This window comes from Trematomus bernacchii, unplaced genomic scaffold (assembly GCF_902827165.1).
Source record: "Trematomus bernacchii unplaced genomic scaffold, fTreBer1.1, whole genome shotgun sequence".
Lineage (NCBI taxonomy): Eukaryota > Metazoa > Chordata > Actinopteri > Perciformes > Nototheniidae > Trematomus > Trematomus bernacchii.
This window is the reverse complement of record NW_022987851.1, coordinates 7,005,661-7,033,493: the sequence shown is the minus strand read 5'-3', so window position 1 is coordinate 7,033,493 and position 27,833 is coordinate 7,005,661. Positions and strand designations below refer to the sequence as shown.

At 38.0% G+C, this 27,833-nt stretch overlaps 1 protein-coding gene across 1 annotated transcript; it reads left to right on the top strand.

Annotated features, from left to right (window-relative positions):
• Positions 1-716: 716 nt before the first annotated feature.
• Positions 717-25,379, top strand: LOC117468692 (glutamate receptor ionotropic, kainate 1). Its single transcript, XM_034112917.1, has 15 exons — positions 717-1,090; positions 11,935-12,102; positions 12,228-12,485; positions 15,516-15,697; positions 16,246-16,299; positions 16,690-16,863; positions 17,607-17,750; positions 20,842-20,949; positions 21,823-21,936; positions 22,023-22,226; positions 22,323-22,546; positions 22,881-22,999; positions 23,227-23,444; positions 23,937-24,162; positions 24,302-25,379. Exons 1-15 carry the CDS (start codon positions 1,006-1,008, stop codon positions 24,589-24,591), a joined length of 2,568 nt encoding a protein of 855 aa, XP_033968808.1. The 5' UTR covers positions 717-1,005; the 3' UTR covers positions 24,592-25,379.
• The last annotated feature ends 2,454 nt before the right edge of the window (positions 25,380-27,833 follow it).

The window sequence follows — 27,833 nt, the reverse complement described above, 5'->3', positions numbered from 1 at the left end:
AGATTAGATTTGCGTTTCCATCAGGACTGGAGCAAAGATTTAATCATTCCTCGGTGTACCAAAGCAAAGACGTTGTCGAGGTCGAATGTTGCCAGATTTGAAGTTAATCTTCAGGACGTATCCATGTTTGCGGATTAGTGGCTTGGCTGTGCCCTCAATTGAGCGCCTGCACGGGAGGGATGCTCAGCTGTGTCAAGTCAGCCACAGATGGCAAGAGGGAGACAGGAAACATGGCAGGCAAGATGTCAGAATAAAACCATTGTAGAAGATAGTTCAAATATCCTTTTGCAATTTCAAATATAAGTGTTTACATGAATAAAGAATTGGAGATTAGGTAAATAGCATCATAAGAAACCCCTGTTGGATTGAATATAGCAATCAAGTGCATTTAGGGAAAAAATGAAAAATATAAGACTAAGATTATTAAAATATATAAATAAATTAAATAAATAAATATCCACAGCACTGGAAAAAGTATAATTAAGGGTCAGATTTGTTTAAAGATTCTAATAAAATGTGTATAATTTCTATCTATAAGTCTTTTCAATTTTAAACATGTTTATTTTGTCTCTTGTTGGGGTTGCCAGTTCACCTTTTATTTTGAAAACGGTAATCACACCAGACAGTTTTCATTATTGTAAGCTTGACAGGAGGAGCCGGGCGCACAGTGCTGCTCCTCAGTTGCTGCCTACAATTCAAGTGTGAACCAGAAAAAAAAACACATGATAAGAGGGATGTCTGGACAGTGAATATGGGAAGCAAAACCTTACTGGCACAGAAAGGACTTTTTTAAAATGGGAAAACTGGAGTTTTGATCAGTGACAGCTGCAGGTGGAGTGTGTGTTTTGGGGATTGTTTTTTCTCATCACAATGTGTGAGGGATGGATGCGGGTCGGATGCCGGTTTATTTTCTTTACGGATACAAGGACTGGCAAGTTATCAGCATGATTTACAGAGGGCAGGAAAACTGATATCAATGTTACATTTGACTCTGGAGAGAGGACCATGGCGAAAGGGAAGGGACTGTTATTTTCACTGCTGTACTTTATAGCAGAGTTTTGGCTCACTTCGCAGCAGGTCCTGAGAATAGGTAAGTGGTAAAACTGTCTATCCTTTTAATTCATTCCCATGTGTTAATATACAGTCCGCAGTTTATTATGTGATGACAAGTCCCAGGTTGAAGGTAATTTCCCTTTGGGGTCATCTACCTAGTCTATCTTTCATTGTATACTATGTGTTATTAAAAAGTTGACTTTTTGTATAATATTTTTCACATCTTATTGTCTATAGAGCGACGCTTCTTTGCAAGATTACATTATATTTAGTTAAAGGCAGTCTGCAATGCTGAGATCATACATGTGGATGTCATGTTAGGATATACTCATAGCATTGTGCAGCTCAGACTCTGTAGCTAAGTTAAATGGGAGGAGGATAACCTTTAACTCCTCGCATGATAAACCAGAAAATGACAAAAGGGAATCACTGTGTGTTCATGGTAAATGTGTGATGCTTTCTTAGATTGAACTGTTGCTGCGTCACTATATAACTTGTTTCTGGATCATGTAATCATATTATCAGTCATCTGTAACAAACCTAATGGACAGTTGTATTCCTATGTTATTCAATAGTGGAATGATGTTTGTAGAATGTCCTTGTAAGGACAAGGGAGGTCCACTAAGGACAGAGTTCTGTGTTGTTCCCTTGAAACCACTATATCCTTTTTTTTTTTACCTAAATCATGTTAATCCACTTTGATTGGCTAAAATCAGAGTCTGTCTCTGTTCCACCATGTCGACAGCGCAGGTCAGAGGCAGATGAGTGATTATAGGATGGTCTACAGCGGCATCTAAAACCATATTCTCTTTGTGTGATAATGTTTTTTGGCACTGAGGAATGTGAAATGGATACAGAGCTATAGAAAATTGTGGACAGTCTCAGTGAAAGTTATTTAGACTTGATGCATATGCATGATGATGGCCAGTGACATCTGTGATTGTGGATCTGAGTTGCAAATTGTCTGTAAATCCTTTGAGAGTTGACAAGAGCTTAGCCTTCACTTTTAATTAGACAAACAGAGCTCCGGCTTCAACTATCCCCCTTTGATTTCTGATGTAACTTTGTAACAATGGAGCTGATATTTGCTACAAATTTTCTCTGCTCCTTTTATGGTTTGGAAGATTGCATCACATTTTTTTTTCATTTAGGCTTCAGGACTTTTTGCTACGCTCAATGCCCAGGGCAACTTTGTATTTTTCTGAATTTCTTCTACTTCTAAAGAGACTTTAAAATGGAGCCGTGTGCGTTACATAACTTTGAAGGCTAATAGGCTGGTGCCACCTCCCGTTCTATCAGTCCCGATCTGTGCACTATATTGTTAATCTCTCTAAATCATCTATCACTCTCTGAGGCCACCTAATCTTTGTCATTCTCTTCATGACCCACACACATCATAATCTCTCCCATATGGTGGGTGGCTTCGTTCAATTAACATTGCTCCGTCTTGGCAAGTGCTGGCATCAGATTGTGACTGGCTTCCACTCTTTGCACTGGGGTTGGTCATAATGGTAAATCTTCTCCCTCAAGCCCTTAAACAACTAACACTAATCTTCTTTATGCAGAAAGTCTCTTCCCCAAATATGGTACTTAGGCAGCGACCAAATCCCATCATTGGGGAGAGCACAGAAGCAGCAGCTTGTGGTCTGGCCTCCACTTGATTTTACAGTTTGTTAAAGTCCTTTTTCCTCTTGCTTGCATGCTTCATTTATTGGTGACATCTGATTGATTCATTAATGATACAACCCATATGATGTGAAAGGTTTGATAAGCTACCAGCCAGAGAAATATCCTGTAACCCTTAGATGCATAAGTGGGTCTTTTTGGACCCGGTGAGGTGGTTTTCTTGAAGTATTTTTGTAATTACATTTTTTTATCATTTCATATTCCAGTTATTCCTCAAAAAACATGTTTTGGATATCATGCCATTCTAATTTTAAATTTACATTTTAAGAAATTGTAGTTTTTGCATTACTACCCCAAGCTTCCATAAGTGGGTCTTTTTGGACCCGGTGAGGTGGTTTTCTTGAAGTATCTTTGTAATTAAAAAAATGTATCATTTCATATTCCAGCTATTCCTCAAAAAACTTGTTTTGGATATCATGCCATTCACATTTTTAATTTACATTTTAAGAAATTGTAGTTTTTGTATTACTACCCCAAGCTTCCATAAGTGGGTCAAAACTGACCCGCATGCATTTTCTATGGAATCCTATGGGAAAACGTTTTTTTTCAAAATGTAAAAGAAATTTCTAAAATTATAAATAGTGAAAAATTAAATATAAAATATTTCTAGTGTGAACCAAAATATAATACTAAATATTATACAAGAGATTTTTCTTAACCAAAATGACAATGAAATGAATGAAAATTGCATAAAAACACATATTATTCTAATACGGGTCCTTTTAGACCCACTTATGGAAGAGTGTAGGGTCCAGTCACTCGTGCATCTAAGGGTTAATAAAATCATCCCCCTAAGAGTCTTACACCCAGCGCTTTAATAAATTAGGTAGCTTTGATACAGATTATAATCCTGATTTTAATTATTTCGGTCTAAATGTTTTTGAGTTGAGTCGCAAGCAGCTATCCTCTGAACAGAGAAACCTCAGTGCTCCACATCAAACGAAGATAGTAGACTGGTTAGGACTTCCTCATTCATTCACAGTCTGGCATGGGCCCAGGTTGGAGTGGTGCTGGTGGTGTTGTTGAGGAGGGGGTGGGGGGCGCTCACTGGGAACAAGCCCAGGATGGGGAGAGGGGAGAAAGCAAAACACTACGTCATTGTGCCTCTCTGCCTTAAAAGACTCTCCTTCATTTGATAACTGCACAGATGAGAATCAGGATCTAAAGATCAGTTCCTTAATGTTAACCTGTTATTTGGGGTATTTGGATTAAAACAAGTCGACACAGCTGCCTAAACCTGAACACTGTTATGTTTCTTGCTCTGAGCACTGAAGGGAGGAACGGAAGCCCTATAAAAAGCCAAGCCTCAGGGTTTATCAGCATTTGCCTGCGGCACGAGCAGAATCTTTTGTTTTTGTGACCTCCTAAGCGTGCATCACCCCACAGCATTGTCTGGCCTATTAAAGATGAGATGGAAGCTCAGTGATCGTGAAAATTATATTGGAAAGTAATTAATGGTAGCTGTGGGCCTGTGGCAATGCTTTTTCCAACCCTTCTTTATAAATTGAATTATAATAATAAAGCCCTGATAAAAACTAGTGAACCTGCAGTGTTCAAATTACAAGGACGTTTGTTCCTTGCAAAAGAAGATGTGCTTTTATATGCAGGATATTATAGATGTTTTTATTATATTTTGAAGACAGAGTATGGATGAATTCATTATTCCTCTACAATGCACAACAGTGTGTCTTAAAAGACAAGCTTGTCGAGGGATTCATGCTTTAACATTACAGTTATACCTGCATCTCTTAGCTCAAACTTTCAATTACTGGAGTATATATGATCACAGACAGCTCTAACTTTCTCCTCAATTTGCCTGCTAAAAGTCTATTGAGTGAGTGCATTGATCCATGAGTCATCTGCAAACAGAAAGTGTGAAATGCGTATTCCCTATTTTCTCTGCATCAGTATTGGAAATGAATTCCATTTATTATTTTGGTTTGCCCAACTCCATGCAATGTGGTGGAGCTGAATATAAAAGGTGCACTGAGCCATGATCCAATGACCCATTTCTGGAGTTACGCTCAAAATGCAACCACACAGCGCGGCTAAAAAGCTTCAGGCAGGACTGTTCACAGGCCACAGGATTATGTTGCAAACAAACAAAACGGGATCGATGTCTTAGTCAAATACATCCATGTCTATGTTCTAATCTTATTTTACTGTTCAAATGTTAAAACATACTGTGATATCTTACATTAATTCAATATTAGAGTATAGGCCATAAGCTTCAAATCTGGCAAATTGTTGCTATTAATTTTAAGAAAAGCTAGAACAAAGTCACAGTTGTATTATGTGTACGGTAGTGGTTGACTAACCAAATGACAGTACAGAAATTCCAAAGATGTGCGTTACGCATTACATTGTTGGTCTAAGAGAGACCACAGAAGGGTTGAGCTGTGATAACAGTTGCTTGATTTCAAGGTGCTCAAGTAACCCTTTTTAAAATACAATACCTGCCCCCAGTGTAACTCATTATATGCCACCTTGGAAAACAATGTTGACTCAATCTCATTGGACGACAAATGTGAAAGCCTTGGCTAGAGACAGATTTAATTATTTTCCTTGGGATGTGCGCATTATGTATTGTGAGTTTCTTAATTGAAAATGCATGTAAGAGATCACATTGATGATTTCCTTCCTCAGTTTTCAACCACATGAATATATAAGCTCATTTGAAACCAATTTTCCAGAAATGAAGTGGAGTATGGTTGCTGCTTCACTCCAGATATCTGGACGGTTGATAGTGGCCATGGGCATGACAATAACTGATGATTTTATCAGTTTTTTTTTTTTTATCGTTTATTTGAAGAGCACATTGATGAACATTTTTAACAATTAAAGGTGGGGTATGTAATTTTGGAGAAACCAGCTCGAGTGCGCTAGAATTTGAAAATACACAACCAGAAAAAATCTGCCACTTCCTTCAGACTTCCTTACAGAGCCCCTCCTCCAACACACACGAACGCGCACATGACCAATGAGGGCATGAGATAGGTTTGTGCACGAGATGGAAGGCTGACAGGCAGGTCGGCCATCCAATTATTTTAGCCGGCCCGGCTAAAATAATTGGTCGTGCTTTTTACAGCACCACGGCTTGCACAGATTACATTTTTGTATGTATTTATTGTCAAAGCATTTAATATATTCATTGCTATCGGGATGTTAAGAGCATTCCATGGAATATAACAACAAGTGTTTCTGAAATAAATTACATACCCCACCTTTAATGCTTCAAAATGTAAATATGTCGGATTTGAGCTTTTAGCTAATTTCCATCCGTAGTCCCTCACATACAACATTTAAGAACATGACATTTATATACATAGCAAAAATAAATACATGATATGCAGAAAGAGCATGAGCAGCATATACAAGCATTTACCACATGGCAGTACAATGTAGCAGCTACGACATATCAAGTGCAGGAGAAGATAAAAGTGCTACATCAAGTGCAGGAGGAGATACCCCTGTAAAGTGCATTTAGCGGTGATCGCACGTTTGTTCGTTTCTCAACCATTCTTTGAGTTGACCTTTAAAACTGTTCAAAGTGGGACAATCCCGTATCTCAGTTGGGAGGCTATTCCACAAAGAGCTGCCTTTAATGGAAAGTACATTTTGACCGAAAGTGGTCCGTCTACGGTGGACCACAGTCTCCTCTGGTTTCTGACCTAGTGCAGCGTCCAGTGTGTTTTCTGTGGATGAATTCCCCTAAGGGAGGGGGGGCCAGTCCAAAAAACACATACTTTTATTAAAAGACTTAAAATTGTCAAAACTCAAGAAATTGTGTTTTTCAAGGATGGTACAGTGGTGGTATGCATGTGGCTTTCTGTCAAACACCTTGATAGCTCTCTTGTACAGCTGTTCTATTGGTTTCAGGTTTGTGGCACAAGCAAACGACCAGTTTGTAAAACAGTATTCAGTTATAGCTGGGCTTTGGTACATCCAAGCTAACAGATGGATAATTTGTTTCCTGTTTCACATTGTGTGTATAACCATCCCAAGTGCATTAATAATAATGTGTTTTGTCCAAAGACATGTTTAACAAAAGGCTTGGCTACTTTAAACACATAAATATTTCCCAGTAGTGTTCCTCTGACCAGCACTGATTGCTTGGACCAGCCCTCTCCTTGCTGAGCTGCAAACTGCTGTCACCGTGGATCACCCTCTGGACATCAAGAAACTTGTACTATAGCCTACTTTAGCAGAGGTTTAAGATCCTATCTCAGGTTGAAATGACAGGAGAGATAAATGGGTTTTCTTACACTCTGGGGTGTGCCTTTATCGAGCTTCAAAGAGGAAATGAATAAGCCAACGGTGCAATAAAATAGATATATTTGTCTTTTGCTGACAATAAAGGTTTTGAGAGTGAATAGACGATATAGCCAATTTCAAAGTGAAAACCTTACAAGTAAAAACAGCGGCATATTCCGACATCAGATGCTGGTGCTGTCTGACAGATCCTAATAGTTCTGTTTTTATGGACGACTAAGCTTATAGACCAGTCTACCAACTGGAGAAATGCCAATGAGGTCAATAAGTCATATCTCACTGAGGAGGCAGTGAATTGTCTCTATTGGCTAATCAATATATGATCAAAAGCTACTGATAAATGCAGACATTTATTTAATTTTAAAGGAGTTTTCAAGTTCTCACACTTTGCTTTTTTTAAATTATTCATCGTTTGTTCATTTGAATAATTTGCCATGTAGCCTAATTCACTTTGCAGATATGTAAAGTACATATTTCAGCTGCATTACGGGATGGATGCATGTTTTTATGACCGCCACCAGAGATCAGATACAAAAATACAATTGAGAAAATCTAAATTGCAGCAGCTATTTTTGCCTTTCACAGCCCATACAAGTATGAGACAAACAAACCCCTGATTGGAAATGGTGCTGTGATGCTGCTGCCACTCGGATTATTTTGTTGTTGAATCCTTAATAAGGCCTGTGACATTTGCGGCAGCCTCTGCACTTTACGCAAATAAACATCTACCATCTGGTCGGACTTGTGTTCATCTCCCCTTTTATGACAAAAACACCTTGAAATCAAAAGACGCCGAGATGGAACACATTTTCTTAACATATTTGCAAGAAGGTTATTGTATTTTGCAATAAAAATTCATATTCCAGTGAGAGAGTTAGGGACTTCAACAGGCCTAGCAGCTGCTGACTGAGACTTGGTAACCATAATTAGGATTGGCACTTTCAAGCATGCTTTTAGTGACCACGGAGTGCAGACAAGGCTCTCTCAGTTTGGGGTTTGAGGCCATGCTACAGCAAAGAAAAAGGTCATTCACAATCAAGGTCTCAAGGGGAGCTTTTTAAAGGCCCTTTCTTGTTCCAAATCAATCACAATTTCACAGGCAATTCTTCAAACACTGTAGAGAGTGCAATGACCTATTGCCATCTGCAGTCTCAGTTTTAGGTAATTTCCAAACTATTGTAGCAAAAAATGGCATCTTCAATTTTCTAATGTGACTATTGATTTACAACTACAGGTGGTTTTAAAAGAATATTCCTTTAGGCTTTGTTTCCAGGTTAACTGCATGTACATGAGACAGTTCATTTGGGATTTGTTTAGAATAAAGAAATTCACTGACTTGCCCTGACTGTTCTGAACTGGCCTTGTTTCTGTCTGCACTCATGAATGTCAATGCAGTGAGAAAAAACATTTAACCCTGAGTGTATTATTTCAGAAATCCTATCACTGAATGCTGTTTACATCTGAAAGGCTTTGGTAATATAAAAGTGCAGGGACATGTTCAGCAGGGATAAGAACACTGCACGAGTCATGCTGCCCTATATGCATGGTGGTGACAATCCAATGCATTTTTGGCCTTAATCCTCATTCTATTCATGCTGCACTTTATGTAACTGAAATGTAAAACATTGTATGTTGCACTTGAGCCCGGCTGGAGTAATATATCCATATTGCAGGCCATGGCATGCTAGCCGCGTCATTATTCTGGAGCAGCGCCGTGGATTAAGACTCGTACGGTTTTTTAAATGATTTTCTCAATCTCAACTCTAAAACAACCCTCATCCTGCGTGTGGCCCTACACAAACACAGCCAGCTAAAATCTGACTGTGTTTAAAAGAGAAATGTAACTTTAAATTACATAGTTGTGGTCTCATACGTCAGTGTTTATCGCATAGTCCTATGTAGTGGGAAATGTGAAATGGGAGGTAATGCAGCAGTAAATTGCAGGTTTATATGCTGATTTAAAATAAATTATATATCTAATTTCTTACTTGATAAGGGCTGATACTTAAGATTACTGTTAGGGACCTTTTCAATTACGCTGATATTGGTAGACATTACGATCTTCTGAGAACCTGAAACCATTGGTCTGAAATTATAAGGTGGATTGGTTAATTCAATATTGAGAGAAATATGTTGTATCTATTGTAAACTGATTATGCTTGGAATTTCAAAATGCTAGTGAAACAAGACATCCAAAGACTTCTTAAAATGTGTGTTATTCCCACAATTGAAAAGCTAATACCAACTCAACAATCATTACAATTATTATTAGTTGCATACTTACAATATAATGCTGTCAGATTTCCAAAAGTCCATGTTAAACCTGGTTGTAAGCGCTTTGTTATGCTACTTTTGCATGCAAGTTGGTACATAAAACAATTACTAAAGAGACAGTCATGAACAGGAAATCCCTTTTGCACTGCTGATAACTGTTTTACTAAATTAAAAATGTTAAGCCTTACAATACATAACGTGCAGTTTCTGGATGAGAATGTTGGATGATGTTAATCTACTGCAGCATCACTTAATTTGGAGTTGTTCCTTCTTACACTGCAACATGAAGCAGCTTCTTTAAAAACAGTTACACCTCAGAGGTTAGCTTTGCATTTGCAATGTGTTGGCAGCAGTAACACTTAACCTCCTCACAGTAAATTGCATTATGTTTTGGGCTTCACTGTGTGATACTATAAATCCCAAGCTGGTTTAAGTATGATTTATTCGAAAAAGACTTATGTGTCTAGTAAATTGAAAAAGAAAATTAAAATATGAGTATGAGGTGAAAGAGTTGAGCAGTTTCTAGTTGAACCAAGCTGAAATACTGTTGAGAAAAGAGAAAAGAGATGGGATGCTTTTAAAAGTCTGCCATGATAATCTGTTATAGGATTTGTTAAGTCTTTAGATTTATTAGCTGAGAAGCTGGTCTTTAATGAACTAGAGGTGATGCATGTCTTCCAAAACAAATCATTCACATGGCATGGTGTCAGATGATGAAATTCAGGCCATGTCAATTGGGTGAGTTCAATAAAGGTCAAGCTTTTCTCTAAATGAGATTAAATCTTGTGTTCTCAAGAAGGTCACTTAGTAGCATTATGCGGTGTAAGTAACATAGAGAATTGGGCCACATTATGCAACTGTCAGTATTAAGTCATTGTGACCTTGCAACGCTACGATAGGAGGTGAATAACTAGTGAAGTCATCGTTCAAAAAACTACTATCAATTCAGTGTTGGCTATGAAATCTGGCTAAAAATCTCACCGCTAGGCACTGGAACATATGAAAATGTTATTTCACTATATTTTCCTGGTCAGAATAATTGCAATTTGTAATGTCATGCCAATAGTGTATTAAATATACTCAAAACCTGTTTAAATGACTTTCAAATGTTACTTCACCTTACATTTTTTTAAGGGAACAATATGTTGATTGCATCAATGATGAGATATTATTTTAGTGAGAATCAACGAAACAATATTAATTAAGGTAACCCCCCCCTGCATAAAGAAAGATTATATTTAAAATAAACATTGTGAGTTTGATTATTCCTGTATTTTTGTTTAAATCAGGCTATTTATTAAACTTTTGACAGCAAGTGCTACAGCTCGTGAGGATATTAGCGATAATCCCAATAATGAAAATTGACCACTAAATACTTATTTCGTTTTTTTATATTGTAACCTGCGATGAAAGGCAAGTTTATTTATATAGCACCTTTCAACACAAGGTAATTCAAAGTGCTTTACAAAAATGGAAGACATTTTAAAAATGGCATTTAAAATCAGTCATTAAAAAGAAAAGATAATCAAATAAACATTAAAAGAAAAAATACATGGATAAAAGTTAAAAGTTACAGTGCAGTTTAAGATGTGAATAGTTCAATTAAAAGCAGCGGCAAAAAGAAAAGTCTTCAGCCTGGATTTAAAAGTAGTAAGAGTTGCAGCGGACCTGCAGGTTTCTGGGAGTTTGTTCCAGATATTTGGAGCATAATAACTGAATGCTGCTTTACCATGTTTAGTTCTGACTCTGGGGACAGAAAGCTGACCAGTCCCTGAAGACCTGAGAGTTCTGGATGGTTCATAATGTAGCAGTAGGTCAGACATGTATTTTGGGCCTAAACCATTCAAAGCTTTATAAACCAGCAACAATATTTTGAAATCTATTCTTTGACACACAGGAAGCCAGTGTAAGGACTTCAGAACAGGAGTGATGTGATCCACTTTCTTAGTGTTAGTGAGGACTCGAGCAGCGGCGTTCTGAATTAGCTGCAGCTTTCTAATAGATTTTTTTAGTGAGGCCTGTAAAGACACCATTGCAGTAGTCGAGTCTACTGAAGATAAAAGCATGGACAAGTTTTTCCAAATCCTGCTGTGACATTAGTCCTTTAATCCTAGATATGTTCTTTAGGTGATAGTAGGCTGATTTAGTAACTGTTTTAATGTGACTGTTGAAACTCAGGTCAGAGTCCATGACTACACCTAGATTTCTGGCTTTATCTGTTGTTTTGAACATTGCAGACTGAAGCTCAGCGCTAACTTTTATACGTTCTGCCTTGGCTCCAAAAACCATTACCTCAGTTTTATCTTTGTTTAATTGGAGAAAGTTCTGACACATCCAGTCATTGATTTGTTCAACGCACTTACTCAGTGTTTGAATTGGAGCATAATCTCCTGGTGAAATTGTTACGTAAATTTGTGTGTCATCCGCATAGCTATGGTAACTTATTTTGTTGTTTTTCATTATCTGAGCCAGTGGTAGCATGTAGATGTTAAAGAGAAGAGGCCCCAAGATGGAGCCTTGAGGTACCCCACATGTCATATTTGTCAACTCAGATGTGTATTTACCTATAGAAACAAAGTTTTTTCTGTCATGAAAGACAAAATAAAGTCACATCCCTTCTCACCACCCCTGTTTTTTCTCTTCCTACAGGTGGCATCTTTGAGACTCTTGAGAATGACCCCGTTAGTGTTGAAGAACTGGCCTTTAAATTTGCGGTCACCAACATAAACAGGAACCGGACCTTAATGCCAAACACCACATTGACCTATGATATCCAGAGAATAAACCTCTATGACAGTTTTGAAGCCTCAAGAAGAGGTAAGGATATTATTTAGCTTTTTCAATTGAAAAATCTATATATTGTTATAAATATATTGTTTATGAGTTTCCCTTGTGTTGATCATTTGTTATTTCCTCTCTCCACTTTCGGTTCATTACGTCAGCGTGCGACCAGTTGGCCCTGGGTGTTGGGGCAGTGTTCGGCCCCTCTCACAGCTCATCAGTCAGCGCGGTCCAGTCTATATGTAACGCCCTGGAAGTCCCTCACATCCAGACACGCTGGAAACACCCCTCAGTGGACAACAGAGACAGCTTCTACATTAACCTCTATCCTGAATACACCTCTATAAGCCGAGCTGTGCTGGACATAGTGCAGTACTACAAGTGGAAGACGGTCACTGTTGTTTATGAAGATGCAACGGGTGAGTCCAACTCGTAAAGCTTTAAAACAAATCAGAGCTGAATATGTCAACAGTGATTAAAACAGAACAAGCACTAAAATAAAAAATAAAAATTCTCAAGATTATTGAAAAATATATTTAAAATGACTATGGTGTTGGAGGATCTGTACTACTCAAAAACATATTTTTAAGTCTAAAGAATATGATGTGTACAGTAGGTCAGGACAACATTAAATGTAATATTTTATTTGAAATGTGTTTTGACACGTATGTATTTTTGCTTTTTGCTTTAAATATAGTATGCAATGAAGTAATGGAAAATGTTTACAAAGAATAGCAAAAAGTGTAGTTGTAAAAAAACTACTGTTGTTTAAACCTATGATTTAAATTTGAAAAAGGAGTGTTAAGAGAATAAAGTCGGTAAGCAGGAGTAGTGGAAATAAGTGGAATTTATTATTCAAAAGTTAAAACTGGGAAATTCAATAAAACTAAATTAGACAGAAGCAAAATAACACAAAGCAAATGAAAACTGCAACTAACAGCAAGCTGCCAACTCCTCACAACTGCATTAAAAGGCCATGTTACCATGTCAGACTCACCTGACTGGAACATACCACTTTTATGCACAGGGTGAGCCAAGTCAGGCAAACATCCACATCGAACAGAAAAATGAATACAGCAATAATAATACATTTCCATGTTATTGCTGACATCTCAATGTATCTATAGGCACCCACCCATCTTAATCAGCATACAAAATATAATGTGATTTACTACAGAACTATTTTACTTATGTATTCACCTACATATTGAACTGAAATTAATAGTTACTATAGACACAACCTCACCTAATGTGTAGGGCCTATTGAAAAAGGGGCTAGTATCCAGTGTCAGGCCAAAATGGCTGCATAGGAACCTGTAATGACAAATCATCCTATATAGGCCTACATGAAACGATGTTGGGCTGTCACAGTAAAATCAACAAACACTACACCCTGAAAAACTACAGGAAACAGACTGTCACCATTCAGTGAGCACCAATGATACAGCAAAATCACAAGATCATGTAAATAGCAGTTTATGAAAATAATTTCCAAGGGATAATGATGAATAACAAATGTTTGGAACTATTTCTAATAAAGCACAGTCTCAAACCTGTAGCACACTAGAGACTATTTCTTACCTTTAGTAGATCATTTTCTGCTTCGACTTTGTGTTTGCAACCTCACCAAATCCATGGGCAGCCATGTTCGGGAGCAATATTATTCTCTCAAAGTGTGCATGGTTGTACGGTGGTACTGCACATTGTAATCCTGCTGTTGAAAATAAATTCCATGTTTTGGTCGCAGCGTCAAAACTCCCGCCATGGAGTTCTTCATCGCCAAGTTAGCTAGCTTCACTAATGATGCTGATTAAAATCAGGTGCTAGCGATGTTTAGTCTGAAACAGACTACTTCATTCGGTCATTAAAGTCCTGATTGCGTTCACGATGCCAATTACACATGCTTTGAACGCAACCCCCATATTCCCGTGGTTGTTGAAGGAAGTATCCAAACATGCCTGATTACAATTGTATTTTTTATTTTATTTTGGAAACCGGAAATTAGGTTCCGATTACGTTCCCGAATTGAATGTGTTGCAATTCCTCACTGTGACCAGTGGAAGGCAGTGAACACGTTACATTTTTTGCAAAAACCATCTTAGATAAGATACACATTCTGTAATAAAGTATGGATATCACATTTTCCGAAGAAAACCTAATTACTTAAGGTTATCCTCAAGTTAATGGTTAGAGAAGGTGGAGCTTATTTGGCTAGTTTAAGGCTAACCAGCGTTTTGTCTGAAATTAGTGTTTAGTGCCCTCTGGTCATAGAAACTGCATGTTCAAATTAGTTAAACTGCTGATATTAAAGGTAGGGTAGGTAATTCACTTCAGAAACACTTTTTGTTATATTCCATGGACTGCTCTTAACATCCCGATAGCAATGAATATATTAAATGCTTTGACAATAAATACATAACAAAATGTCATCTGTGGAAGCCGTAGCGCTGTAAAAAGCACAACCAATTATTTTAGCCGGCCCGGCTAAAATAACTGGATGGCCTACCTGCCTGTCAGCCTTCCATCTGTGCACAAACTTATCTCGTGCCCTCATTGGTCATGTGCGCGTTCGTGTGTGTTGGAGAAAGGGCTCTGTAAGGAAGTCTGAAGGAAGAGGCAGATTTTTATCGGCTGCGTGCTTTCAAATTCTAGCGCACTCGAGCTGGTTTCTTCATTCTTACCTACCCTACCTTTAAGTGTTGTGCTCGTTCTTCGAAACGTAAATCATCTACTTCCTTTAGTGTCTCTTGCAGTAATTTGCTGCTAACAATGGAAATACCAACCCAAGAGCGGGAGAGCTTGCAAGCAAACATTAGCAACATTAGCCTATTGCTAGTTTAAATTCAGGCGGGCTGTGGGACTTTATTTTCCATATTCTCGGATAAATAGTTGCTGGCATATCACATCTACATAAAAAATAACACAAATATGATACACCTGTTTCCATGCATAAAGGTTTGGAGTTCGAGTCCACTCATCTCAAACTTGTGGGCTGTTTTGCTATTTTTACTAAATAATCTAGATTTTATGTGCTATAATTGTAGCCTATCTAATCCTGCAGTATAATTGACATTCATCAAATTAACCTTCTCCTCTTATTTTATCTTATCTAATTTTATCGTATCTAAGAGCACATCTCGGTTTATCGACAGATTTGTTGTCAGATGGATTATGCAGTTTTTTGGTCTCATACTCAGTTAGCTTCAGCTATGTCTTTAGAAAGCACTGTGTAAAGTTGTAGCTTAATAACCCAGTCACTGAAGCAGATGCATTTTTTTGCAATTTCAAAACCATGAAACCTAAACACTCAAAGACAATCAAAATCTGATTATGTTTAATCACATAGTTTTACTTCCACTGTCTTGGAGTAACCTACTATCCAGATTTGGGTTTTTTGTAAATATTTGCTTGTTGACCCTAATCACAATTTTGCTATCTTTTAATTTAAGGACTGATTCGTTTGCAAGAGTTGATCAAAGCTCCATCCAGATACAGCATTAAAATCAAGATCCGCCAGCTGCCAACAGGAAGTAAAGATGCCCGTCCTCTATTAAAGGAGATGAAGAAGGGAAAGGAGTTCTACGTCATCTTTGACTGCTCTTACCAAACATCAGCTGATGTTCTCAAACAGGTGAATTATCCCAAACATCTGCCACCACACTGGACAGAGGTCATTGTCCTGAGGGCCTCGGGGTTTAATTGACATCTTAACACCCAAAATACAACGTGCTCTTTGAAATCCAATTTGAATTCTTCAGTGGAGAGAAGTTTCTGTGTTATTTTGGTGTTTCTTCAGTGCTTTTTTGTTTAATGTTCCCTATGTGCAAGATTAGTCTAATTCTATCCCCTTTAGAAATCTTATGATCATTTCCAGATCCAATCAGAGCTTATTTTTTAGCCAGACATCGACATTTCAAACCAAAAGCTGCATGTAAGATTAATTGGAAACACTACGCCTCCATGAGCAAATTGTGACATATACTCACTTGGAAACTTGTTAATCCAAACCATGCAAACAAAACTAAATGAGGCAATTCAGAAAATGGCTGGAATGCCTGATTTGCAAGTCTCTTGGTATGGATGTGGTTGAAAGAAAATATATTTTATGCTGGCTGGAGAAAAACATGATTGTGTAGTCGGGGGGGAAACTATGAACCGTTCATTTCTCATCCTGTTTAGATCTTGTCCATGGGGATGATGACTGAATATTACCACTTCTTCTTCACCACACTGGTAAGAAAACATTTCACATTATATTTACAGGAAAGAGTTTCTCTCTGAAACTTAATTGAAAAACCTGATGGATATGCTCGTAATTACAGTTTTTCTATTGTCTTAATTAAGTATCTTATTATCCTACGCAAGCTGAAATGTGTGTAGGCACCTAGCGATTCTGTTATGCAAAGATTATGCAGATGAACTCAAACATCTGTGGTTTGTTTTATAACAAGATTGTTGGATGTTTTCAGTGCACTTGGCATAATTCCATAGTATTATGCAGTATATTGTTCCTCTGTTTTAATCAACAGTCCCTTTGCCTTTGCTTAGTAACTTACATCCACTTGTGGGTCATTTTGAGTATAATCAAATTGATTCTTTGCTGATGATGTTGTACCTCTACAGGACCTGTTTGCCCTCGACTTGGAGCCGTACCGCTATAGTGGGGTCAACATGACGGGCTTCAGACTGCTCAACATAGACAGCCCACAGGTGGCCTCGGTGGTGGAGAGGTGGGCCATGGAGCGGCTGCAGGCTCCCTCTAAAGCTGAGACTGGAATGATGGAGGGGATGATGACAGTGAGTGACTTCACCTTCCTTTTTTCATTCCTCATGCCAAATGTTCTCCAAGGGCAGGGGCCCAGTGGGGAAGCCCGTCTTAACAATGTCCCCACTGCTGCTCTTCTGATTGTTCACGTACTTTAAGCAACATGCTCAAAAGGACACTGAAAGTTAATCATTTCTATATTTAATAAATGGAAAATATATGGACAGTTTGAGCTTGTCAGTAGAGGAAAGTTGGCGAACAGCATTAGTTTGTCATTATTTGGTTTATGTGTGTAAGCTAGTTAGCACAATTTAATAAATCATTAAATCCTCCCAGTTGCTTACGTATTTTGAAAGTAAGGAATGAACATCGTTTTTTAAAACATCTCACTATCAGAAGGAACAAAGTTCAGTTGAACTCACATTTGATTATCTTTCGCATTTTCTAACTTTGCCTTTCAACCTTTGCTAAAAACTATACTATTGTATCAGAGAATGCCATTTGCTACATTTCAACACAATGACTGAGATATTATACATAAATGTTTGAACATGTAGTCTATTTTTGGAAGCTGCACAAGACCTTCAATGCCCACATTTCAGTCAGAAACACTTCTGTGGCTGCTTGTGGTTGCCTGTACGAGTAGTTTTGTGAAACTGGAGCTGAACTTTTTTAGAAACCATAAGGTTATGTGCATGAACATCAGCAGTCCTGATGTGATAAGTGCATGAGGTTATCCTGCTGATGGATGCTGACGGCTGCATTTCTCTTTCAGACCGAAGCAGCTCTGATGTATGATGCTGTCTATATGGTGGCTGCTGCCTCGCAGCGCACCTCCCAGATCACTGTCAGCTCGCTTCAGTGCCACCGACACAAACCCTGGCGCTTTGGATCGCGCTTTATGAACATGCTCAAAGATGTAAGTTTGGCTTATGAATGTGAAAACACCCATTCCTCTTCTTCTATCCATCCATCCATCCATCCATCCATCCATCCATCCATCCATTTCACAGCGTGCTGCCTCCATTTCATTTCCTTAGTTGCAGAAGCAAAACAATAGAGTTAGCAGATCAGAAGTGATGAGGAATAACGTGTGGGTGAAGATAATGTTCTAAATAATTTTCTCATGAGATAGGGATGATGCTCAGATTAGTGGGCAGTCAGACAGGTACTGTTGAGATCTGACTGTTGAGAGTTGTATGAATGTCTATTGCACAATGCATGAGATAATAAGTATGCCCCAACTAGCACCCAATTTATAATATATCTTTTCAAAATGTAACTCTAGATACTCATTGTTTTGAATGTTTTCTCGAGTGTAGATCTTAGATAATTAAAAACACATCTATTATTCAATTCTGCATAAACTATTGATCTAACAGCAGCCAAGAGAAAACACAATGAACACAGAAGTAAATTTAAATGCGAACACTGACAGTTTGAAAAACATGGAAAATATACCAGGTTAATTGTGGAAGCGGGAGTGTCAGCATTGCTCAGATATTTCAATTTAAACGGCTGTCTCATTAAGTTGCACTCTCTAGTTGGTGTTCCTTGGACAAATGAACTTTCCATTTGCAAGTGCGGACAAAATATTGAAGGGCAATGGAAAGAAAGAGCCCAGAGTGTGATGTGAAGCTTCGGCAGATATTGTCTGTAATAAGACATGTAATCAGCATTCATACATAAACACATTGAAGTGTAGAATATGAGCGAATATGATTAACTGCGCATATTCCTACACTCTGTCTTCTACTCAATAAACCTCCAGACTATTTTTTCACAAGACTTGTTTTTATTACAATGCATTAATTGAAAAGGAGCATAATGGTGTTTTATATATATATATATATATATATATATATATATATATATATATATATATATATATATATATATATTTGTGTCCCATTAACTACATATCAGGGACTGAAATCACAGCAGAGGTTAGTGGCAAGCAAACAGGATTTGTATTGGAACTCATATTAATAGCTGCTAGAAACCATGACGATTTGTGTCCACCTCTGAGGCTTGAAATGTATATATAGTCTGTTAATGTGAACATATTGTCTGTCCTTATTTTATTAGTCATTATTAAGCAGTAATACTGTTGAGACTTGAGCATAGCCGCCAAGTCTTATTTTTTTACCCATGATACATGGTATCATTGGGTTACTCAACTTAGACATTATGTTAATTATGGTGGATTTTGAAGTCTCTGCATTTGATACTGTTCAGACACTAATGGCTGCCAGGCTGTTGGAAAATACATTTAAAATGTGTGTATTGTTGTTTATCAGTAGCATCATATACTTGAATAGTTTAAATTAATCATAGACATTAAAAACACTGAAACGGTCGTTCAGATTGTGTTTTATAACTGTGTTAACTGGATTAGGTGCCCTTAAGCAAGAATCCAGGGGTGCTGCTCTGTGTTTCACCCTGCACTGCTCTCATGGAGGAGGGAAGGCAAAAAGACAATGTTCCCTGCAGGAATCAATGCTGTGTAGCACATATTTAGCCCAATACTAAAAGTTAGGTTTTGCAGAGAGAGTTTCAAGTAAAACTCACAACTCAAGAAAACAAGGTTGTGCACTTGGACTATTCTCCTTAACTTAACAATGTACACGCAGGGCATGTTTGTGTGTGAGGGTGGTGTAAAGAGTCCTGAGGGAGGAGTAGAAGAGCCAAATGAGTTTTTCTCACAAAGCTCGTCTGTCTAGTTTATTCAGGGATTATCAGTGAGGTCTTCGTGCTGAAGGTCATTCTCATCCTTTCTATCATCTGGATTCTCCAATCCGAGCAGATTCATGTCATCACTACATGTACAGTAATGACACCAACACATGGTCAGACAGAGACCCTTTTGATTAGTGGGGATTTTAAAAGGGACTTAATGACATGAATAAATCCAGTAGGCCTCACAGCTGTGTGCAATAGGACTGAGTGAAGCGGTCTAATCAAACAGCAACTTCACCAAGCGATACCCTCTAACCTATGTGGTGTGAGAGACCTTTGCATAGGAAACGGATGACACTTATTGAAGGGGAAAATGTGATGTTTAAGTTTAATCAAGTTTAATCTTCAATCTTAAGATTCTTTCTGGCCACGTACCACACTCAGTTATATGAATTGCTCTTGAATTCATACATAACATTTATTTTTCTTTAAACAGAAATGAGTTTGTTACTGAAGACAAATCTATTCAATCAACAGGAAGCAAAACAAACGCATTCTGAACCAGTTGTACAATACAACACAATTAACAAAACAACACTAGAGTAAAATAAATGCTACTTCCTTTTTACAAAGGGCTGCATTGCTACCAAAGCTTTAAGATTTGAAGGATAAAAGAACAAGATGATAAACCAAAAGGCGCCATTCGTCCCCAAAACATTGGTATGAGTTTGTGGTGGTGTAAAGCCATGTGATCATCAGTGGCATTTGGCTTGTGTCACTCCAAATGCCCCCCAATAAATTATTTAATTCTATTTTCGGCACGCTTTGATTCACAGCCAGACAAAAATGCCAAGGGCTCAACATTGGCAAATTTCAGTTGGTATAATGATTTGCATATATGCCATCTTCACATAAAGAAAAAGGATGCAGCCCATTTCTCTAAACCCTCTGTAACAGAGACTAAACCTGCGTGTTATTCAGCTGAGCTCACTTCATTATCAACTGCTTTCAAATATCTCTGAGCCCTGCTGCCCACCCGCCGCTCCACACACACACAGAGGCCATGCTGCCTGCTCCATTTACATCACTGTCCACCATGTAATATGCTCAGAGATACTTCATATTTCCACTGGGGATCCAGCCAATGCTAATGTCCATTAAGATGCAGTTAGCCATTGTCAATGTTCTTTGCCTAACGTAGCACTCATCAATTATTCATGTTTTGAATTGTTTAACATTTTCCAGGCTTCTGCTTGACTTTGCATTTATGTGTGTGACAATAAAAGCTGAGGGACTCATAGGTTTTGTTTTCTGTTCTCTCTTTGCCACAGGCACAATGGAACGGCTTGACGGGACAAATAATTGTAAACAAGACGGACGGCCTGCGGAAAGAATTTGATTTAGATGTCATCAGCCTCAAGGAAGATGGCTTGGAGAAGGTGAACTATCTGACCCGAGTCTATTATTACAGGCTGTTATTGTGGACATTCATAGCAGAGCATAGACAAACAGGGTCACTGCTATTCACTGTGAACAATATACAGTGTCAGTATTGAAAACCGGTGTAACAATTATGCCAAAGAAAAAAAAATGCAACTGTTTTGATACACAGCCTTTTGTAATTAGTTGTGTAGCTGTCATTTGAAAGTGTGCAGATGTTCCTTTAATCACATTGACAATGCTGCCCTCAAATTTGGCAGGTCATTATTTTTCTTCACAACAAAGAAATCAAATCTTGGTTAATACAATTGAAAGTACAGGTTGTAATTTCAAACCAAAGAAGGGTTATACCCAGATTTATTTATTGTATTTTTATCGCAAATTCATCATCATTGTTTTTGACTTTAAGTGCAGGACCTTGCCATTAAAATGCTTTCTCTTTATTATTTCTGCAAGACAATCGCGGGCAACAGTCGCCTGAATAAAGTGTGGAAAAAGGTTTGTACTTTAGCTGCCCTAGCAGACTAATCGAATATGACCTTTTTTTTAAAATGAATTTTCTCTACCTTCAGCCCTCTGTGATGTCTCCCCTTCTTCTTAAAAATAAGTTGTAGGTACCGGTGGAAAGAAATGTTCAACATTTCTGCACTGGACATGGAATTTCAAGCTTTATTTCAGATGTTGTGTTTTATAACTTTTCCTTTTTTTCCTTTACCACTCTCTCATCTCTGTTTGGACTTTGAATGTATTCTGATTCCTCGTGCTTGTTTTCCCCCCCTTTTACATTCCTTACCTTGTTCCAGTAAGCCTGACCTGGGCAACTATTTATCTTTGACAAATGTGTGATTATTTAAATATCTTATTCTTTACAGATTGGCGTGTGGAACTCTCAAACAGGCCTTAATTTAACAGAAAGCAACAAGGACTCATCCACAAATGTGACCGACTCAATGGCCAACAGGACACTCATTGTCACAACTATTCTGGTATGATCTCAAGTTATTATCAGACAGCATTCATTCATGAATATCTTGACAAAAACAAATAAAATCGTTTTTTTGCCTCGTTCCAGGAAAATCCCTATGTCATGCATAAGAAATCTGATAAGCCCTTGTATGGAAATGATCGCTTTGAGGGCTACTGCCTCGACCTGCTCAAAGAGCTCTCCAACATTTTGGGCTTCTCCTATGAGGTGAAGTTGGTGACTGATGGCAAATATGGAGCTCAGAATGACAAGGGGGAGTGGAACGGCATGGTGCGAGAACTCATTGACCATGTGAGTAGCAGTCAATATTATATGTGAGAGAATATCCATATGATCCGCAGTACCATCTGTTTCTGACTCTGGTTCTGCCTGATGCTTCTGTACCAGGTGGCTGACCTCGCTGTGGCCCCTCTCACTATCACATATGTGAGGGAAAAGGTGATAGATTTCTCCAAACCCTTCATGACACTGGGAATCAGCATCCTCTACCACAAACCCAACGGCACCAATCCAGGGGTGTTCTCCTTCCTCAACCCTCTGTCTCCTGATATCTGGATGTATGTGCTACTGGCATGCCTGGGTGTCAGCTGTGTGCTCTTTGTTATTGCCAGGTAAAGCATAAAGAACATTTAAATTAATGAAGATTATTGTGTGTATACAATTCTTTGTCTGTTTTTTTTTGGATGGTTTATTGCACTTTAAGTCACATTGTTTGGCCAAAAATGTTTTTTCAATTTCCTCTAACTATTTATAATTCCTGAATTCATTCAGCCATTTGGATTTATTTGTATTCAAGCATTTATTTTGGCTGCAACAAGGACCTATAGATTTGTTTGCACACTGCTGCAATAACTAGCAACAGTAGTTTATTTTGATGTGTCCTTGGTCAGAAGGAGTTTTGTCTGTTGTATAATTTATTGTTTCTTTTTGATTCTTCTTCCTCAGGTTTACTCCTTATGAGTGGTACAACCCTCACCCCTGCAACCCAGACTCAGATGTGGTCGAAAACAACTTCACTCTAATAAACAGTGTCTGGTTTGGAGTTGGAGCACTTATGCAGCAAGGTACACTTCCTGCAATTATAATAGTATTATGCTGTGTTCAGACCTGGCAGTAGTTTCCCTTTGGTAGATCACCTTCACCCATCTCCTTCATGCATATTATAATATGTGTGGCCTGCCTTTAAACAAATATGATAATCAGTGGCATGGCTATTTTTGTCACCTCCTGTACCATCTTTGACGTATTTGTTTGTGGAATTCCTAATGTACCTTGTGTTGTTATCCTACAGGATCTGAGCTGATGCCTAAGGCCCTCTCTACGAGGATAGTTGGTGGAATATGGTGGTTCTTTACGCTGATCATAATCTCCTCATACACTGCCAACTTGGCTGCCTTCCTCACTGTGGAGAGGATGGACTCACCAATCGACTCTGCAGATGACTTGGCCAAGCAAACGAAAATAGAGTACGGTGCTGTAAGAGACGGCTCCACCATGACCTTTTTTAAGGTAATCTTCTTTCATTGTACAGCAAATGGTAAATGTACCTTTACAACAATGGGGATGCAAACAAGAACACCACTTTTGAGTTTAATAATCCTGACAAGTTTGACCCTTGAGCCATCAGTCATTACCGCAACGTGACAAGTGCTGTGTGATGGGTTGGGTTCGGGATAAAAAGGAGGGTCAACGGTTAACTTCCTCATGCATGCAGATTAAGAAAAGCCTCTGGCCAAATCTTCTATAAAGATTCAAGGATGTATTGTTCTTCAGAGAAAATTGAATCAACTTGGGCAAATGTGTACAAACTTGTCCCATCCCATCTCCTGCTATTCATCAGGATGGTTGCTTTAGACTCCAAAATTATTTGAAATATTAAATAAAAGCCTCAACCAATGACCATGCATCCACATTGTCTGTTTTGTGCAAAGGTCTGTGTTGTTGTTGCTCCCTTGACTACCATAATGCATTGTTCTAAACTTCCCAATTCTTATTTAACAGAAATCTAAGATCTCAACTTACGAAAAAATGTGGGCATTCATGAGCAGTAGGAAAAATACGGCTTTGGTGAAAAACAACCGGGAGGGGATTCAGAGGGTTCTCACCACAGACTATGCTCTTCTGATGGAATCGACCAGCATCGAGTACATCAGCCAGCGTAACTGCAACCTCACACAGATTGGAGGCTTGATAGATTCAAAGGGCTATGGAGTGGGAACCCCAATTGGTAAGAGACATGAAAAGCAAACTACAAAACAACAATGATAACCAAAAAATGCTCCCTATCTGTCTACAAAACAAAAAACCCAAAGGTTATGACGCTGGTTTTGACTGTAATAATGATTTGATCCGGCTGCTGTTTTTAGGTTCCCCTTACAGAGACAAGGTCACCATCGCCATCTTGCAGCTTCAGGAGGAAGGGAAGCTGCACATGATGAAGGAGAAATGGTGGAGAGGAAATGGCTGCCCAGAGGAGGACAGCAAAGAGGCCAGTGCTCTGGGGGTGGAGAACATTGGTGGAATCTTTATTGTGCTGGCAGCCGGACTTGTCCTCTCAGTTTTTGTAGCAATTGGAGAATTTATTTACAAATCCCGAAAAAACTTGGACATCGAGGAGGTGAGTGTTGGTCAGTGCGAATGGCATAACAAGTATTAACACACTAGGGGACTTGATCAAAGACTGTTATAAACGCACCTACACATTTATGTTGTTACTGTTGTCTTCAGAGGACTACAGTAATCACTGGGCCAACAACAAATATGTCTGAATGTGTTGAACTGCATTGTTACAATCAAAAAAGAAATGGTTTTTAATAAAGAGTTTAGTGTTTTCAGTAGTTTTAATGTAGAGCTCATGGACATTTTAGTCTTAATTGGAAGAATACTTTTGAAACCCTTTCCTATGATGACAGATGGTTGTTGACTTCTGACATCATGACACTTGACCATCTTGGCCTTGCTTTTTTTGCAAAAAAACTGTTACATTGTTTTGTGTGGAACAAAAAGGTAATTGTCATGCCATGATATTGTGAATACGTTAGCAAGAGTTATTTTTTAAGGCTTGTTTGTCGTATTATTAACTGCAGTAGGGTTGGGAGGGTTCTGTAAAATGTTTTAGTAATTTTCATATTAAGAGTGCAAAGAAACATGAGAGAACTTCTTCTTACCACTTTTGTATGTATTCATGTATTTAAAAAAAAAATAATAACTTGATTTATTCATGTTTCCATTTTGTTTTTGAGTGTTCCCACAAAATGTTATTCAAGTTGTTTTACACTCAGGCCATCAGTTGCTTACTGTCTGCTGTTTTCTTTTGCTTTTGTATCATATCAAGTTCACAAACATGCATGTATATGTTTCGTCAAGTTGGAATTGTTTCAGAATGACTAAAGTTATGTGAGAACATTACGTCCTTTAACCTTTTATTTCCGCTTGTTTTGGCTTTGATTTCTCCCTTTCTCTGCACGCACAGCTTTTTCCCTTCCTTGGTGGAGAGGTTAGCAAGTGGGATAACGTTTGCACGATTTCAAATTCCAGCTGTCCCAGTTTGAATATTTGATGGTTGTGATCCTTTTTAATTCCCTTATAATTTGTTTCTGGGGAACAATTTTCATTAGACACTTCACTCGTGTAATCTGAGAACAGGGGTTATTATGAGTTCAGTAAACTCAGGTTTGCTTGTTGTTGTTTTTGGCCTGCACTCATACTTTATCATCACGTATTATTTTGTATGCATACATACTTCAATGTATATCACCATGGTCTTATTTTTGGCATACATAGATGTTGCTTGCAAGCACCTCAACAATTAACCAACTATTATACTTTTGTAAATTAACAATGTAAAGCAGCACAACTAGTCTTAACCACAGTTATGTTGGTTTTGCACAGAATGTAAAGCAACTCATCGTGCAGCAGTTGACATTTAGCGAGATGTTTTTAGGATTAAAGGTTAACTCGGGTGGTCACATTGGCTGAGGACACATCTCACTGTCTCAGCATAGCTTCTTGTATCCCAGAATCCCATTTCTCTTAGCTTCCTCTCAGTGCTAATCAGACACATATTCACCTCACTCAGGCTTAGGCTTGTAAATAACATCCTCATTATGAAGTGGATTACAAACACATATTAAACACTCCTGGTTTACAGGCCACACATGTCCCACATTAGATTATAAAAATCCTGCATATGTAATGAAATTCTTCTTCCCCGAAATCTAACAGTTAATTCTGAGCTCTGCTTGTTCTGCCTCTGCTTTATAGGATTTCTGTCACATTCAATTTGATGTGACAGCATTTCAGGTTTGAAATAATAATACCTGTAACTAAGGACAGATTGGTGGGATTTATGAACAACAACTATGATTGACTAGTGATTATGAGTTTTGCAAAGATGATTTTTGACTTACTTCTTGCATTACACATACAACATTGATTCAATATAATGCTAATTTGCTTTTTGTGATAGCCCAAACATTTAATGGGAATCTAATGCAAATGTTGCATTTATTGGCAACACCCATTTGCTCACAATGACACTGCAGTTTTGATAATTTAATTAGTATTGCCGGAAAAAACATGTTAGTATTAAAACCTTTAAGTTTAAATTAGAAAAGTTTAACGGTATGTGAATGCCCACCATGAAAGAAAAAGGAGATAATACATTTTGAAATGAAATCATGAACTTTGAGGGACTTTTTCAGGTACCACAAGTTTGAAACTAGCAACAATCATAAGATTACAGGTGTTAACAATACTGAGCTCTAAAAACTATAAACTCCCAGCTGTTTCCATTTGAGAGATGTGTCTTAGCGACTGAAACAGTATGACGCCAGGTCAAACTCTAACAATCAACTGGAACAATACTGTGATGTTAAAGATGTTTTTAAGACCAGTGTGTTTCTTCATTTTGACCTGTTGATTTAGCGCTGTGTCTTCCTTTCCTTTGCTTTTACTATTTTACTTTACAGTTTCCTTTCAATGCTGTGATGGAGGACCTGGGTATGTTTTTAGTCACATGACAATGAAGAGAATAGTGAAAGCAAATGAGAGAGCAGCATTACACAGCATGTTCCTTTGCCATACAAACACACTTTGAGAAAACAAATCTAAGGTATTGAGTTTTTAAAACATGATTTTACTGCTGTTATATTGATTGATATACATTTGTTAATAAAGATCAATCTTATATTAAGTTTAAATTGTTGTTTTAAATTGTTCAGAGAGCTGCACCTCTAGCCACCAGCTTCAAATGAGATGCATAAGTGAACTGGATATCTTTTGGATACATTTGAGAATCTTTGTAAATTATGTTCACTGTTTGCACTCAAAGGAATCAGCAACCATATCAAATGATCTAACTGTTTATTCTGTCAAATCCAATGAAAATGCTGTATAACGTATGTGAATTTGTTAAAAGGATGATGGCTTCCCCCTTTGAAGATATTTTCTGCGCTGCTTAAGAGAAAATGATTTAATTCCTAATCTAACTTTCAATACAGAAAAGTTAATTAAAAACGATGCAGAATTGCAGGCATCATTTTTGCTTTTCCACATTCCACATTGATAAATGTTGGTTAAATAGTGAGACCCTGACACAGTATGACTTATTTGATGGATCCTATACTGAGTGGCGTTTTTCCTTATGTTTCAAGTGTTGCAAATGCAACACAGCGTGGACTGTTGAAACAAGAAAGCAAGTGTGAATGAATGTCATCTGTCACTGTTCAACCAGCTGTTTGTTAATCTGACAGTTAAAGACCAGGGTGCTATGCGAGCTGGGGTCGGCATGTCCCTGGTTTCTCTCATTTCTCTGGGAGATTACAGTATTATGGTCCTCATTTATATAATCCTGTCAATGGGATACAGCCCCCTTTTCTGCGCTGCCCCCAAAATGAA

Excerpts from the sequence above, each read along its gene's own strand:
- LOC117468692 (XM_034112917.1), top strand. The coding sequence starts at position 1,006 with ATGGCGAAAGGGAAGGGACTGTTATTTTCACTGCTGTACTTTATAGCA. Across the intron at positions 15,698-16,245 it reads CAGCTGATGTTCTCAAACAG|ATCTTGTCCATGGGGATGAT; the intron begins GTGAATTATCCC and ends CATCCTGTTTAG. Across the intron at positions 24,163-24,301 it reads TGGAGTGGGAACCCCAATTG|GTTCCCCTTACAGAGACAAG; the intron begins GTAAGAGACATG and ends TGCTGTTTTTAG.